The 17,380-nt window shown below is 43.3% G+C and overlaps 1 protein-coding gene across 1 annotated transcript in view; it reads left to right on the forward strand.

The window, feature by feature from the left end:
• LOC311121244 (very-long-chain enoyl-CoA reductase-like) overlaps positions 1–17,350 on the forward strand; it is a gene marked incomplete at both ends in the record, with an annotated part of 17,379 nt that extends 29 nt beyond the window's left edge. Inside the window, 13 exons of the mRNA XM_084195760.1 lie at positions 4,991–5,008; positions 5,517–5,537; positions 11,610–11,660; positions 11,788–11,839; positions 12,207–12,251; positions 13,565–13,668; positions 13,818–13,933; positions 15,336–15,441; positions 16,102–16,174; positions 16,348–16,391; positions 16,771–16,920; positions 17,015–17,060; positions 17,223–17,350. Coding sequence (XP_084051886.1) covers positions 4,991–5,008; positions 5,517–5,537; positions 11,610–11,660; positions 11,788–11,839; positions 12,207–12,251; positions 13,565–13,668; positions 13,818–13,933; positions 15,336–15,441; positions 16,102–16,174; positions 16,348–16,391; positions 16,771–16,920; positions 17,015–17,060; positions 17,223–17,350 — 954 coding nt within the window. The remainder of the gene's footprint in view (positions 1–4,990; positions 5,009–5,516; positions 5,538–11,609; positions 11,661–11,787; positions 11,840–12,206; positions 12,252–13,564; positions 13,669–13,817; positions 13,934–15,335; positions 15,442–16,101; positions 16,175–16,347; positions 16,392–16,770; positions 16,921–17,014; positions 17,061–17,222) is intronic.
• Between the last annotated feature and the right edge of the window lie 30 nt (positions 17,351–17,380).

Genomic DNA, 17,380 nt, shown 5'->3' on the forward strand with positions numbered 1-17,380 from the left:
ATTGGAGTTTGGATGTGTACTTGATCATAATAGGGGTCATCAACAGTTTGAAGTTCTTTTTAAGCGATGTGTTTTAAATACATTTCTTACATAGTGTCGTGGTCGAATGTGGAAAACAGTTATGCTGATAAAGTTGAATATGCTCTTCCGTCGTCATGACTACATGATAGTCTGTGTTGTGCATATCAGGACAGTTATTTGTGTTTTTGAGAGCTCCCTACAACACTATAGTGTTGACACACTCGACAACAGAAATGTTAACCTCTTTTAAGAGGCCTCAGTTGAATTAAATATAATTTTTTTGTAAACGCTAATGACAAGAACGGAAGTCTAGGTCAAAGAAGTGGGTCAGGAAAGATCCTTAGAATGATACTGGGTCACATCAGTGCAAACAGAGTGATAGTGACATGCCCCGTTGATCGCCTTGATTTTCGAAAATGTACGCATTGTGTTTCATTGGTAATTTACTTAGCAAGAGTGTTATCAAATTGACAAACGGTTGCTCTGGAATAAAATCACGTGAAGCTTTTTGGCTAATCCTTTCTAATCGCACTAGACTCCATCTATGTCGAGAGCCACTGTGACAATACAATGGATGGCACAGCAGCCTGACTTTAATATTCGGAGAAATCCTCCTTGGTCTGTGGTCTCATTATAACTCTGTGAAACCCCTTTATGGCTCAGTGAAACCGAAAGCTCCAAAACAACTCCTCAGTTTCCTCCAGCAGCTTGCAGGGAGGCCCCTGAGCCAACAACTCCTCAGTTTCCTCCAGCAGCTTGCAGGGAGGCCCTGAGCCAACAATCAATCAATGGCTGAAAACTTTTTACTTTTAAACTCGGACAAAACAGAGATGCTTGTTCTAGGTCCCAAGAAACAAAGAGATCTTCTGTTAAATCTGACAATTAATCTTGATGGTTGTAAAGTCGTCTCAAATAAAACTGTGAAGGACCTAGGCGTTACTCTTGACCCTGATCTCTCTTTTGACGAACATATCAAGACTGTTTCAAGGACAGCTTTTTTCCATCTACGTAACATTGCAAAAATCAGAAATTTTCTGTCCAAAAATGATGCAGAAAAATTAATCCATGCATTTGTTACTTCTAGGTTAGACTACTGCAATGCTCTATTTTCCGGCTACCCGGATAAAGCACTAAATAAACTTCAGTTAGTGCTAAATACGGCTGCTAGAATCCTGACTAGAACCAAGAAATTTGATCATATTACTCCAGTGCTAGCTTCCCTACACTGGCTTCCTGTTAAGGCAAGGGCTGATTTCAAGGTTTTACTGTTAACCTATAAAGCGTTACATGGGCTTGCTCCTACCTATCTTTCCGAGTTGGTCCTGCCGTACATACCAATACGTACGCTACGGTCACAAGACGCAGGCCTCCTAATTGTCCCTAGAATTTCTAAGCAAACAGCGGGAGGCAGGGCTTTCTCCTATAGATCTCCATTTTTATGGAACAGTCTGCCTACCCATGTGAGAGACGCAGACTCGGTCTCAACCTTTAAGTCTTTACTGAAGACTTATCTCTTCAGTAGGTCATATGATTGAGTGTAGTCTGGCCCAGGAGTGTGAAGGTGAACGGAAAGGCTGGAGCAACGAACAGCCCTTGCTGTCTCTGCCGGGCCGGTTCCCCTCTCCACTGGGGTTCTCTGCCTCTAACCCTGTTGCAGGGGCTGAGTCACTGGCTTGCTGGTGCTCTTTCATGCCGTCCCTGGGAGGGGTGCGTCACTTGAGTGGGTTGAGTTACTGACGTGATCTTCCTGTCTGGGTTGGCGCCCCCCCCCTTGGTTTGTGCTGTGGTGGAGACCTCTGTGGGCTATACTCGGCCTTGTCTCAGGATTGTAAGTTGGTGGTTGGGGATATCCCTCTAGTGGTGCGGGGGCTGTGCTTTGGCGGAGTGGGTGGGGTTATATCCTTCCTGTTTGGCCCTGTCCGGGGGTTTCTTCGGATGGGGCCACAGTGTCTCCGGACCGCTCCTGTCTCAGCCTCCAGTATTTATGCTGCAGTAGTTTATGTGTCGGGGGGCTGGGGTTAGTTGGTTATACCTGGAGTACTTCTCCTGTCTTATCCAGTGTCCTGTGTGAATTTAAGTATGCTCTCTCTAATTCTCTCGTTCTCTCTTTCTCTCTGAGAACCTGAGCCCTAGGACCATACGTCAGGACTACCGGGCATGATGACACCTTGCTGTCCCCAGTCCGCCTGGCCTTGCTGCTATTCCAGTTTCAACTGTTCTGCCTGCGGCTACGAAACCCCTACCTGTCCCAGACCTGCTGTTTTCAACTCTTAATGATCGGCTATGAAAAGCCAACTGAGAGACCTGAGCCCTAGGACCATACGTCGGGACTACCGGCCGTGGTGACTCCTTGCTGTCCCCAGTCCGCCTGGCCTTGCTGCTATTCCAGTTTCAACTGTTCTGCCTGCGGTTATGGAACCCCTACCTGTCCCAGACCTGCTGTTTTCAACTCTTAATGATCGGCTATGAAAAGCCAACTGAGATTTATTCCTGATTATTATTTGACCATGCTTGTCACTTATGAACATTTTTGAACATCTTGGCATGGTTCTGTTATAATCTCCACCCGGCACAGCCAGAAGAGGACTGGCCACCCCTCATAGCCTGGTTCCTCTCTAGGTTTCTTCCTAGGTTTTGCCTTTCTAGGGAGTTTTTCCTAGCCACCGTACTTCTACACCTGCATTACTAGCTGTTTGGGGTTTTAGGCTGGGTTTCTGTACAGCACTTCGAGATATTAGCTGATGTAAGAAGGGCTATATAAAATAAAATTGATTGATTGATTGATTGATTACAGGGAAGCCACATTCCCTTGTTCTCAGTGCTAATCAGAGTTACAGGGAAGCCACATTCCCTTGTTCTCAGCGCTAGTCAGAGTTACAGGGAAGCCACATTCCCTTGTTCTCAGCGCTAGTCAGAGTTTAAGGGAAGCCACATTCCCTTGTTCTCAGCGCTAGTCAGAGTTACAGGGAAGCCACATTCCCTTGTTCTCAGCGCTAGTCAGAGTTACAGGGAAGCCACATTCCCATGTACTCAGTGCTAATCAGAGTTACAGGGAAGCCACATTCCCTTGTTCTCAGCGCTCGTCAGAGTTTCAGGGAAGCCACATTCCCTTGTTCTCAGCGCTAATCAGAGTTACAGGGAAGCCACATTCCCTTGTTCTCAGCGCTAGTCAGAGTTTCAGGGATGCCACATTCCCATGTTCTCAACGCTAATCAGAGTTACAGGGAAGCCACATTCCCTTGTTCTCAGCTCTCGTCAGAGTTTCAGGGAAGCCACATTCCCTTGTTCTTAGCACTAGTCAGAGTTACAGGGAAGCCATATTCCCTTGTTCTTAGCACTAGTCAGAGTTTCAGGGAAGCCACATTCCCTTGTTCTCAGCGCTAATCAGAGTTTCAGGGAAGCCACATTCCCTTGTTGTCAGCGCTAGTCAGAGTTTCAGGGAAGCCACATTCCCTTGTTCTTAGCACTAGTCAGAGTTACAGGGATGCCTAAGGCACACAGTCCCATTGCTGTGGTTTATTCTACAGACAAACAACATTAGGTAGAGAAACCTCCGTCTCATAGAATATTCGTAAAATAAAGACCACAAGGTGAAAGGCAACTCCTAAAGGCAGCAAATTAGCATTAGTTTACTTGACACTTATTTAGGTCATGTTAGTGTTAACAGGCTAATATTAGCATTAGCCATGCTTATATTTCTAGACGCCTCTTCTGTTTCATTTACTTATATTTAACTGTATGAAGAGTTTCATTTCAAAACCCTATATATACATTTTCACAAATGTTGGTAAATTAGATTTTTGTTTAAAGATCTTATGAAAGAGATTGATGTGTTTTTTCTCCATCTAGTCATGGCATGGGGTTGTTAAATGATAGACATCTATTTGTTTGAAACCTTTCACTTGATGGTTTCCTTTCAGAGAGACTTGCAATCACATTCTGTTACAAAACGAGATATATCCACCTCCCTCTCAGAGAAAAAAGAGACCATGCAAATGATACATTTGTGACATCAATATTTTAAAATATATACATTTAAAAATTAAGCAATACAGTGATATGAGATCTGGGCTCTGGTCAAAAGTAGTGCACTATATAGGGAAAAGGGTGCCATTTTAGGACGAGGCCTAACTAACCACCCTCCCGAGTGGTGCAGTGGTCTAAGGCACTGCATCGCAGTGCTAGCTGTGCCACTAGAGATCCAGGCTCTGTCGTAGCCGGCCGCGACCGGGAGACCCATGGGGCGGCGCACAATTGGCCCAGCGTTGTCCAGGGTAGGGGAGGGAATGGCCGGCAGGGATGTAGCTCAGTTGGTAGAGCATGGTGTTTGCAACGCCAGGGTTGTGGGTTCGATTCCAGTATAAAAAATAAGAATGTATGCACTAACTGTAAGTCGCTCTGGATAAGAGCGTCTGCTAAATGACTAAAATGTAAATGTAAATGTATAGCATGAGGCTAGATTTATGATATGTTGAATTGATATGTTAAATACAGGATGGGAATATTCCATTCCAGCTAAACAATGGATATATAGCATTTTGCAACAAAAACAATTGTCATACACACCTAAAATATATTAATTAAAAATCTGAGAACAGAAAATATTTTACACACAAATAAAGATACCCATAAGCATTCATTGCTGGTGAAAAAACACAAATGTGAAACATTGGTGCATATAAACTCTTTATATTATGTACTTATTTTAGTTTGAGGCTTATTGTTTCATTTTTTATACTGTATCTACTGGGGGCTGAGTCTGCCCAGTCAATGTAAAGTCTACTGGGGGCTGAGTCTGCCCAGTCAATGTAAAGTGTATTATTAAGATATTATCTTTCTTTCTTTCTTTCTTTCTTTCTTTCTTTCTTTCTTTCTTTCTTTCTTTCTTTCTTTCTTTCTTTCTTTCTTTCTATATATTTCTATCTATCTATCTTTCTTTCTTTATATCTTTTTTCTTTCTGTGGAGCAGCGGAACATCAGAAGAACTGTAATTATATTACTTTTGTTTAACAATTAGTCAAATAATCCCATAAGGGATGGGTCGGCAATAGGCAATTTGACACGTAAATAAAAATGCAATCATTCATTCATCACTCCCAGTGTTTAAGCTAGAGCACTAAAGCATATTTAGCTAAAACACCTCAACTATCAGTCTCGTAAGATATTAATAAAATAAGGCCCACAAGGTGGAAGGCAACCCCTAGAGAGCATACTAGCATTCATTATTTGATATTTGTTTATGTCATGTTAGTGTTGTCCTGATAGGCTATCACTTCTCTTCTGCTTCATTGACTTAAATGTATCTATTTTATTTACTTTTTGTTGTTTGAGGGTTATTGTTTGGTTAACTACTGCTGCTATGTATTGATACGCTTTCTTTCTTTCTTTCTTTCTTTCTTTCTTTCTTTCTTTCTTTCTTTCTTTCTTTCTTTCTTTCTTTCTTTCTTTCTTTCTTTCTTTCTTTCTTTCTTTCTTTCTTTCTTTATGCGGTGCAGCGGAACATCGGAAGAATCACTGTAACGTATATTACATTTGTTTAACAATAGCTATGTTTCCATCCATTTGTCTAAAGATTTTCCACCAAATATTATAATATTTGCACCAAAAATATGCACATTTTACTGGCAGCGTTGTGTTTCCATCAAACTGTCTTGTTGCAGAAAAAAAACCTGTTCATAATGATGTAGAGCACATAAAAAACCTGTTGGTAATGATGTAGAGCACATAAAAACCTGTTCATAATAAAGTAGAGCACATAAAAACCTGTTGGTAATGATGTAGAGCACATAAAAACCTGTTCATAATGATGTAGAGCACATAAAAACCTGTTCATAATGATGTAGAGCACATAAAAACCTGTTCGTAATGATGTAGAGCACATAAAAACCTGTTCATAATGATGTAGAGCACATAAAAACCTGTTGGTAATGATGTAGAGCACATTAAAAACCTGTTGGTAATGATGTAGAGCACATTAAAAACCTGTTGGTAATGATGTAGAGCACATTAAAAACCTGTTGGTAATGATGTAGAGCACATAAAAACCTGTTCATAATGATGTAGAGCACATAAAAACCTGTTGGTAATGATGTAGAGCACTCTCCTGTAAACTCTCCTTCCAGACTCACATTAACAATCTCCAATCCAAAGTTAAATCTAGAATCGGCTTCCTATTTCGCAACAAAGCCTGCTTCACTCATGCTGCCAAACATGCCCTCGTAAAACTGACTATCCTACCGATCCTTGACGTCGGCGATGTCATTTACAAAATAGCCTCCAACACTCTACTCAGCAAATTGGATGTAGTCTATCACAGGGCCATCCGTTTTGTCACCAAAGCCCCATATACTACCCACCACTGTGACCTGTACGCTCTTGTTGGCTGGTCCTCACTACATGTTCGTCGTCAAACCCACTGGCTCCAGGCCATCTATAAATCACTGCTAGGCAAATCTCTGCCTTATCTTAGATCATTGGTCACCATAGCAACACCCACCCGTAGTATGCGTTCCAGCAGGTATATCTCACTGGTCATCCCCAAAGCCAACACCTCCTTTGGCCGCCATTCCTTCCAGTTCTCTGCTGCCAATGACTGGAACGAATTTCAAAAATCTCTGAAGCTTGAGACTCTTATCTCCCTCACTAACTTTAAGCATCAGTTGTCAGAGCACCTTACCGATCACTGCACCTGTACACAGCCCATCTGAAATTAGCCCACCCAACTACCTCATCCCTATATTGTTATTTATTTTGCTCTTTTGCACCCCAGTATCTCTATTTGCACATCATCTCTTGCACATCTATCATTCCAGTGTTAATACTAAATTGTAATTATTTTGCACTATGGCCTATTTATTGCCTTACCTCCATAACTTACTACATTTGCACACACTTTATATATATTTTCTGTTGTATTTTTGACTTTATGTTTTGTTTATTCCATATGTAACTGTGTTGTTGTTTTTATCGCACTGCTTTGCTTTATCTTGGCCAGGTCGCAGTTGTAAATGAGAACTTGTTCTCAACTGGCTTACCTGGTTAAATAAAATAAATAAATAAATAACCTGTTCATAATGATGTAGAGCACATTAAAACCTGTTCATAATGATGTAGAGCACATAGAAACCTGTTCATAATGATGTAGAGCACATAGAAACCTGTTCATAATGATGTAGAGCACATAGAAACCTGTTCATAATGATGTAGAGGACATTAAAAACCTGTTCGTAATGATGTAGAGCACATAAAAACCTGTTCATAATGATGTAGAGGACATTAAAAACCTGTTCGTAATGATGTAGAGCACATAAAAACCTGTTGGTAATGATGTAGAGCACATTAAAAACCTGTTGGTAATGATGTAGAGCACATAAAAACCTGTTGGTAATGATGTAGAGCACATTAAAAACCTGTTGGTAATGATGTAGAGCACATAAAAACCTGTTCGTAATGATGTAGAGCACATTAAAAACCTGTTCATAATGATGTAGAGCACATAAAAACCTGTTCATAATGATGTAGAGCACATAAAAACCTGTTCATAATGATGTAGAGCACATAGAAACCTGTTGGTAATGATGTAGAGCACATAAAAAACCTGTTCGTAATGATGTAGAGCACATTAAAAACCTGTTCGTAATGATGTAGAGCACATTAAAAACCTGTTCATAATGATGTAGAGCACATAAAAACCTGTTGGTAATGATGTAGAGCACATTAAAAACCTGTTGGTAATGATGTAGAGCACATTAAAAACCTGTTCGTAATGATGTAGAGCACATTAAAAACCTGTTCATAATGATGTAGAGCACATAAAAACCTGTTCGTAATGATGTAGAGCACATTAAAAACCTGTTCATAATGATGTAGAGCACATAAAAACCTGTTGGTAATGATGTAGAGCACATTAAAAACCTGTTGGTAATGATGTAGAGCACATTAAAAACCTGTTGGTAATGATGTAGAGCACATTAAAAACCTGTTCGTAATGATGTAGAGCACATTAAAAACCTGTTGGTAATGATGTAGAGCACATTAAAAACCTGTTGGTAATGATGTAGAGCACATAAAAACCTGTTCATAATGATGTAGAGCACATAAAAACCTGTTCGTAATGATGTAGAGCACATAAAAACCTGTTCATAATGATGTAGAGCACATAAAAACCTGTTGGTAATGATGTAGAGCACATTAAAAACCTGTTGGTAATGATGTAGAGCACATTAAAAACATGTTCGTAATGATGTAGAGCACATAAAAACCTGTTCGTAATGATGTAGAGCACATTAAAAACCTGTTCATAATGATGTAGAGCACATTAAAAACCTGTTGGTAATGATGTAGAGCACATTAAAAGTACTATAACTTTGCTTTGCTTCCCATTTTTAACTCTGTCTATGTTTTGGGCACAAAAAGTATCGCGATAAACAGCAAATGTGCCCGCTCTGGTCTTGGCACATGCACTTTAGTTAACAGCCCGCAGACAGAGGGTAGGTTACATGAGTGGTGCAGTGGTCTAAGGCTGTGCTACTAGAGATCCTGCTTCGAATCCAGGCTCTGTCGTATCCGGCCGCGACCGGGAGACCCATGCGACGGCGCACAATTGGCCCAGCGTCGTCCAGGTTAGGGGAGGGAATGGTCGGCAGGGATGTAGCTCAGTTGGTAGAGCATGGCGTTTGCAACGCCAGGGTTGTGGGTTTGATTCCCACGGGGGGGCCATTAAAAAAAAAAATGAATGCACTCACTAACTGTAAGTCACTCTGGATAAGAGCGTCTGCTAAATGATTAACCCTCGCGTTGTCCTAGGGTCAAAATGACCCGCCACTGTGTTGAACCAACTTTATTTAATTTTTATATTTTGGGGATCATTTGTGAGAAGGAGGCAGTGAGACTTTAAAGAAAGTATCACTGCCTCCTTCTCACAAATGATCCAAAAAATATAAAAATTAAATAAAGTTGGTTCAACACAGTGGCGGGTCATTTTGACCCTAGGACAATGGGAGGGTTAAAATGTATGATGAGATGATGGATAAGAGACTAAGAGTGAGATAATTGAGACCCTCAACATTTATTGGAAAGAAGCATCAAGCTCATCACTGTGCACTTTCACCACCCTGTGAAGTCCACCATAATCTATTTCCTCTGTAGCCTGCTGTGCTTTTCCAAGTCGTAATGGGAGGATCAGACAACATAGCATCACGTGACTGGTCATTTATTGTGACATGATAGTTCATTTACCAACAATTAAGCAAAAAATATTTTCCACTGCCGTTTGTCGAATTATCTACTAACCGACAAAAGATTATCCACCCCTATCGAATGTATTTTGTTTTGTCAACATTTAGGAAAGCTTACCGACAATTTCCTGTTTCCATCAGGCCTGTCATTAGTTATTGATCCGAGATGGAGGCCTATTTTCCTGGTTGAATGGAAACATGGTTAATGTGCCAAATAATCCTGTAAGGGATTGCTCGCCAATAGGCGATTTGGCATGTAAATAAAACATTATTGATTCATTAATTCATTCATTTATTCACGATTTCATTCATCACTCCCAGTGTTTAAGCTAGAACACTAAAACATCTTTAGCTAAAACACTCCAGCACTCAGAATAATCAGTGGATCTGTCAGTCATTACTTAGTGTGTGTTGCTGGGAAAGCCTTGTCCATCACTCATCATTACTTGTGTATTTACGACAGTGGGGGAGAGGCTATATGGGATACCTGGGAAGGCTAGGGCAGGTACGATGTCAGAAGGGAGAGCACAGAAATCAACAGTGCTTTTATCGATTACTCCTTCTGATTGAAAAAATAGCTGATTTACAACAACATTCATTGTCTGGCCAGGGGAGCGGACTGATGGCACGTCATGTCACTTCCCGAGTGGCGCAGTGGTCTAAGGCACTGCATCGCAGTGCTAGCTGTGCCGCTAGAGATCCTGGTTTGAATCCAGGCTCTGTCGCAGCCGGCCGCGACCGGGAGACCCATGGGTGGTGCACAATTGGTCCAGCGTTGTCCAAGGTAGGGGAGGGTTTGGCCGGCAGGGATGTGGGTTCGTTTCCCACAGGGGGCCAGTATGAAAAAAAACAAAAAAACATGTATGCATTCACTAACTGTAAGTCGCTCTGGAGAAGAGCGTCTGCTAAATAATGTAATGTACTATTGCCTTCAAGTCAACTGTCATTCCCGTATGGTCAGTCATTTTATGATTTGACACTACAACTATTCTTTGTATGTTGTAGATCAGCATTTACAGATCTCTCTCTCTCTCTCTCTCTCTCTCTCTCTCTCTCTCTCTCTCTCTCTCTCTCTCTCTCTCTCTCTCTCTCTCTCTCTCTCTCTCTCTCTCTCTCTCTCTCTCTCTCTCTCTCTCTCTCTCTCTCTCTCTCTCTCTCTCTCTCTCTCAGAGGGGAGAGACATTTCTGATAATTAAATTTACAAGGGCACCGCGACACTGAGTGCACACTGTTTTAAATGACACCCATGACACTCCTCTCCTCATACACAGTCAGCAGGACAAACAAAGCTGATGACACCCTTGACGCTCCTCTCCTCGTACACAGTCAGCAGAACAAACAAAGGCCCCTGTAATGCAGTTTGGGTAGACAGAAAAAACTCCCGAGATACGCCTGTGATTCAGAGAAGTGTCGGCACACCAGGCGGTTATGTCCCAGCCTCTCTAATGCAATAGCAACATCATAACACCACATCGAATCACAGGCAAGCAGGGGTGACGAAGGAATCGACTCATTATCCATCCTTTGTGAGCCTCTCTCTCTCTCCCTCCCTCTCCCCTCTCTCTGTTATTTTATTTAGCTGTACATTCAGCGTATCCATTAGAGGGTTATATTACAATATCCAGTAAAATAACCATTTAGATACGACAGCTCTGCTGAGCTCCACACTATGGACGGACCACAGAGTGAGCTCCACACTATGGACGAACCACCGAGTGAGCACTACACTATGGACGGACCACAGAGTGCTTTCAGGGCAGATTGCAGCCGCCCGAAGACAGCTCCCCTCTGTGATGTAGATCAACACCTGATAAAAGGCTAATTAAGATGAAAAATATCATGTGACAATATACTGTAGGTTAAGACAGCATGAGACTGAAGGGTCTTGGGTGAGATTATCCATATTTAAGGGTCTTGGGTGAGATTATCCATATCTTGTGGTGTCAGAAGATAGCTGAGAGGAAATTGGAGGACATAGAAAGCTTGAAAACCTCCCCTACGTGGCTATCCATGACAATGGTGAAGGTATGATTGAATACTAAGAGAGACACTAGCCTGGTATAGGCTGTGTATTGCTTAGAAAAGCCGCTGAGAAAGTTGGGTTGAACATTCCTCTTCTTCTTGAGAGTGAAACTGACTAAGGCTGGGAAGTGTTGTGATGATGAGTCAGCGGACAGGGCACGATGCTATCAACAGATTATCACACTTCCTGATTTACCACAAGCGTAGTCTCTCTCTCTGCCAGGCATCCCACTCAAATCTAGAACGTGCTGGCTGGGGTCGAGGCTATGGAGGCAGCATAGAAGGAATGATGTAGTGAACCGAAACTAACCAGGTGTTCCTCTCCCACAGGTGGAGGTTCTGGATGGCAGGACCAGGCAACAGCTGTGTTTTCTAGATAAGGTACAGCATTTGGCTATCTGGTTACCTGATCACAATATGGACACTCCAATCAGAAATTATTCTGATTGAGCTTGAAATCCTCTAGTCAATATTCTTGCGTATTGACGTATTTGGTCTTTATTTCCAGGTGGAGCCCCACGCCACAATAGGTGAAATCAAGAGTCTTTTTCACAAGTCATGTAAGTATTGATATGTCGTTAGTAATTATCCTATAATTGATAAACCGGTCATGATAGAATCTCTAGTATCAATAACTTAATAAAAGGTAAAAAAAAAAAAAAAAAAAATTGAAAATATATCGGCTGTACAGTGTGTGCTCAACTTGATCTATGTGATCAACAGATTTTTTTTCTGATCAATTAAACTACGAGAGAGCTAGTCGGATGAATCTAAAATATCCCATCAGATAAAAACAGTTCAGTGTGTGTAGTTTGGAACGGTTGTACTCTTCACCTGAAGTCTACTCCATTGTGATGAATTACTGCCATAGGCCCGAAACTAAACTCTGTGTGTTTGTGTTTGTGTTTGTGTTTGTGTGTGCGTCAGATCAACAGTTGTATCCAGCCAGACAGGACCTCAAGCTTGACCCCAGTAAGTAAATAACGTGCTTATGATTACTGGTACTGTTAGTGTTGCTGAAGTGTATTTTTGTTGTTGATGTTTATTGTCACATACACCAGATACACTGTATGTACACACTGGTGTTCAACCTTCCCAAGTTCTCTCACGTCACCCCGCTCCTCCGCACACTCCACTGGCTTCCAGTTGAAGCTCGCATCTGCTACAAGACTATGGTGCTTGCCTACGGAGCTGTGAAGGGAACGGCACCTCCGTACCTTCAGGCTCTGATCAGTCCCTACACCCAAACGAGGGCACTGCGTTCATCCACCTCTGGCCTGCTGGCTCCCCTACCTCTGCGGAAGCATAGTTCCCGCTCAGCCCAATCAAAACTGTTCGCTGCTCTGGCACCCCAATGGTGGAACAAGCTCCTTCACGACGCCAGGACAGCGGAGTCACTCACCACCTTCCGGAGACATTTGAAACCCCACCTCTTTAAGAAATACCTGGGATAGGATAAAGTAATCCTTCTACCCCCCCCCCCCCCCCCAAACAAACAAACAAACAAACAAACAAATAATTAAAAAAATTGTAAAGTGGTTATCCCACTGGCTATAAGGTGAATGCACCTATTTGTAAGTCACTCTGGATAAGAGCGTCTGCTAAATGACGTAAATGTAAATGTATGTGGACGCCCCTTCAAATTAGTGGATTCGGCTATTTCAGCCACACCCGTTGCTGACAGGTGTATCAGCTTTCTGCCCTGCTAGAGCTGCCCCCGGTCAACTGTAAGTGCTGTTATCGTGAAGTGGAAACGTCTAGGAGCAACAGCGGCTCAACGCTCTTAACCGATAGGCTACCTGCCACCACATTTGAGTGAAAGCTAGAGGTCTGCCCAGCATTATCCCATGAGGTTGCACGGTGGGCCCATCTGCTCACACAGCAGAGAGAGAGAGAGAGCAATGACATGGTGCACATATCTGCACATATGTGACATAGTATGCATTTTTCGGGGACCACTTCTGGCTCGTGAGTGCTTGTTACTGAAGGGGAAAGGCCTACAGTTATGCAATCTCATTTAGCAGAAACTAAATGGGTCAATATCTACCCCGTTGAGCTTACACTAAAATTACTTTCAATTATTCCTCCACAGAAACAGGTTAGGAGTAAGGTCACCTTGAGCTTCTAGGACAAGAGAACAGGAAACATTGATTGGTTCTAATAAAGAAATCCATAGAATCCATGACATTTACATGGAAAATGAATTCCTTGGTCTGTTTGAATAGGAGCAGGTCAACCAATCTCTGCATTTTCTTTCTACATCTTGTTTTTTAAATCTTTTTCAGAAGGAAAATCACTTAAGGACGACGATGTATTACAAAACCTACCCGTTGGGCCCACAGCAACCATGTATTTTAGGGACCTGGGCCCACAGATCGGGTGGACAATGGTAAGAACCAATGACAGTACAGTACTATAGATTCAAACTGCAGTCCCCCATTGGACTCTTATGGACTTCCACATTTGACAAGAGCCTCTTCCTGTTTATTTGACATACGTACTGAATACATCTTACACACCCTCTTCTTCTGTTGGCAGGTGTTTTTAGCGGAGTACATTGGCCCCCTGTTTATCTACCTCCTGTTCTATTTCCGAGTTCCGTATATCTACTCACCCCGGGATGCCTTCACCTCCAGCCCCTACTCAGTGGTCACGTAAGTCAGTAATAATATACTGATTGGTTTCAGATGGGATCCCATCTGACATTCATCTGTCTCTCTCTTTCTCTGCCTCCATCCGACCTCCCCTTCTCTCCATCCGACCTCCCCTTCCCTCCATCCGACCTCCCCTTCTCTCCATCCGACCTCCCCTTCTCTCCATCCGACCTCCCCTTCTCTCCATCCGACCTCCCCTTCCCTCCATCCGACCTCCCCTTCTCTCCATCCGACCTCCCCTTCTCTCCATCCGACCTCCCCTTCTCTCCATCCGACCTCCCCTTCTCTCCATCCAACCTCCCCTTCTCTCCATCCAACCTCCCCTTCTCTCCATCCAACCTCCCCTTCTCTCCATCCGACCTCCCCTTCTCTCCATCCGACCTCCCCTTCTCTCCATCCGACCTCCCCTTCTCTCCATCCGACCTCCCCTTCTCTCCATCCGACCTCCCCTTCCCTCCATCCGACCTCCCCTTCCCTCCATCCGACCACCCCTTCTCTCCATCCGACCACCCCTTCTCTCCATCCGACCTCCCCTTCTCTCCATCCGACCTCCCCTTCTCTCCATCCGACCTCCCCTTCTCTCCATCCGACCTCCCCTTCTCTCCATCCGACCTCCCCTTCTCTCCATCCGACCTCCCCTTCTCTCCATCCAACCTCCCCTTCTCTCCATCCAACCTCCCCTTCTCTCCATCCAACCTCCCCTTCTCTCCATCCAACCTCCCCTTCTCTCCATCCGACCACCCCTTCTCTCCATCCGACCTCCCCTTCTCTCCATTCGACCTCCCCTTCTCTCCATCCGACCTCCCCTTCCCTCCATCCGACCTCCCCTTCTCTCCATCCGACCTCCCCTTCTCTCCATCCGACCTCCCCTTCTCTCCATCCGACCTCCCCTTCTCTCCATCCAACCTCCCCTTCTCTCCATCCAACCTCCCCTTCTCTCCATCCAACCTCCCCTTCTCTCTTCCTCACCTGACTATCTGTCACTGTCTCTCTCTCTTTCTCATGCTTTCTCTTTTTCACTCTCTGTCTTTCCTTCTCTCTCTTATTTATATATATATATATATATATATATATATATATATATATACATACACTGTATATCTGTCACTGTCTCTCTATATATATATACTGTATATCTGTCACTGTCTCTATATATATATACTGTATATCTGTCTCTCTCTCTATATATATATATATTGTATATCTGTCTCTCTCTATATATATATATACTGTATATCTGTCTCTCTCTCTCTCTCTATATATATATATATATATATACTGTATATCTGTATATCTGTCTCTCTCTATATATATATATACTGTATATCTGTCTCTCTCTCTCTCTCTTTCTCTCTCTCTCTCTCTCTCTCTCTCTCTCCTTCTCTCCTTCTCTCTCCTTCAGACTAGCCTGTGCCTGTCACACCTGCCACTACATCAAGAGGTTGATTGAGACTATCTTTGTGCACCGGTTCTCCCGTGGTACCATGCCTCTCAGGACTATAGTCAGGGTACGGACTGCATCTGCTCCAGAACACTGTTTCACTCTCACTCGGGCTACTGTACTTCAAGGCCATGTACTTCACAGTACTACTAGCGTACCTTACAGTGCTTATAGCGTACTTTACAGTACTACTAGCGTACCTTACAGTGCTTATAGCGTACTTTACAGTACTTATAGCGTACCTTACAGTGCTTATAGCGTACTTTACAGTACTACTAGCGTACCTTACAGTGCTTATAGCGTACTTTACAGTGCTACTTTACATTGAGGTCGTACTTTACAATATATGGACAATAACAACCATGCTCCTCAAATTCTCAATACAAAACATTACATTTTAGTCATTTAGCAGACGCTCTTATCCAGAGCGACTTACAGGAGCAATTAGGGTTAAGTGCCTTGCTTAAGGGCACATCGACAGATTTTTCACCTAGTCGGCTCGGGGATTAGAACCAGCGACCTTTCGGTTACTGGCACAACGCTCTTACCCACTAAGCTACCTGCCGCCTTTTACATCCAGTCACATTCTCTCTTTGTCCTATCAAAGGTTTCTTATACACTACAGTACTATCAGTAGAGCATCAAAATGTCATTAGAAATATATCTGAGCTTGATAAGAAACCGAATTGACAGTGTGGTCACTGGTGTTTCCCACTCTCTCTGTCAGAACTGTGTATATTACTGGACCTTCTCGGCATGGTTGGCTTACTACATCAACCATCCACTGTACACACCTCCATGTAAGTCCTCTAGCATTCAGACCGACCACTCAGTGCCTCCACAAGACTTACAGTCCCTCCTCAACTCCATACGTAGGTGGTGCACCACATCACGACAATAACAATATCACTTCTCTACGGACCGCTCAACAAAAAAACATCCAACTAACCGATGGTTTTATGTCTCTCCACAGCGTATGGGGACATGCAAGTGAACTATGCGTTGGCCATATTCGTGGTATGTATTGGGCTGACAGCACCCAATGAGGGTCGTAAACATGAGACATCATTACTACAGATTGCTGCGAAGTGTGTGGAACCGGAAGTGTGAAGTGTGTGGAACCGGAAGTGTGAAGGGTGTGGAACCGGAAGTGTGAAGTGTGTGGAACCGGAAGTGTCAATTGTGTGGAACCGCAAGTGTGAAGTGTGTGGAACCGGAAGTGTGAAGTGTGTGGAACCGGAAGTGTGAAGTGTGTAGAACCGCAAGTGTGAAGTGTGTGGAACCGGAAGTGTGAAGTGTGTAGAACCGGAAGTGTGAAGTGTGTGGAACCGCAAGTGTGAAGTGTGTGGAACCGGAAGTGTGTGGAACCGGATATATGTTTGTGTTTTGAATGCAGCTCTGTGAGGCTGGGAATTTCTCCATTCACGTGGCCCTCAATAACCTCAAGGCAGAAGGTGGGCCCAAGTGCAGAAAGTTCCCTCACCCGACGAAGAACCCATTCACATGGCTCTTCTTCCTCGTGTCCTGCCCCAACTATACCTATGAGGTAAGGATGAAGGCTATAACCATGTAAATAGAACCTGTCTCTATGGTTACAACATGTTATGACTATATGGTTGTGGTCTATGGGATTTATTTAGGTAGGAGCCTGGGCAAGTTTCTCCGTCATGACCCAGTGTCTTCCAGGTCAGTTGATTCATATCACATTTTATACATTTTCTAATTTCAGGTATATTTGCCATATTAAAATTAATGCTACTCACTCAAGCATTTATATTTCCTCTACTCGTGTGTGTTGCACTGTGCTGCCACTAAGGTACAATCTATTATGTATCGGTCTCTCCACAGTGGCCTTGTTCACCTTCTTAGGGTTGATCCAGATGACCACCTGGGCCAAAGGGAAGCACAAAGCCTACACCAGGGAGTTTAAGGACTACCCCCACCTGCGCATGCCAATCCTTCCACTCCTCCTCTGACCACACTACAAAAGGTTAACCATTCTGACC

This window comes from Coregonus lavaretus (genome assembly GCF_964263955.1).
Source record: "Coregonus lavaretus genome assembly, contig: HAP1_SCAFFOLD_337, whole genome shotgun sequence".
NCBI classification, from domain to species: domain Eukaryota; kingdom Metazoa; phylum Chordata; class Actinopteri; order Salmoniformes; family Salmonidae; genus Coregonus; species Coregonus lavaretus.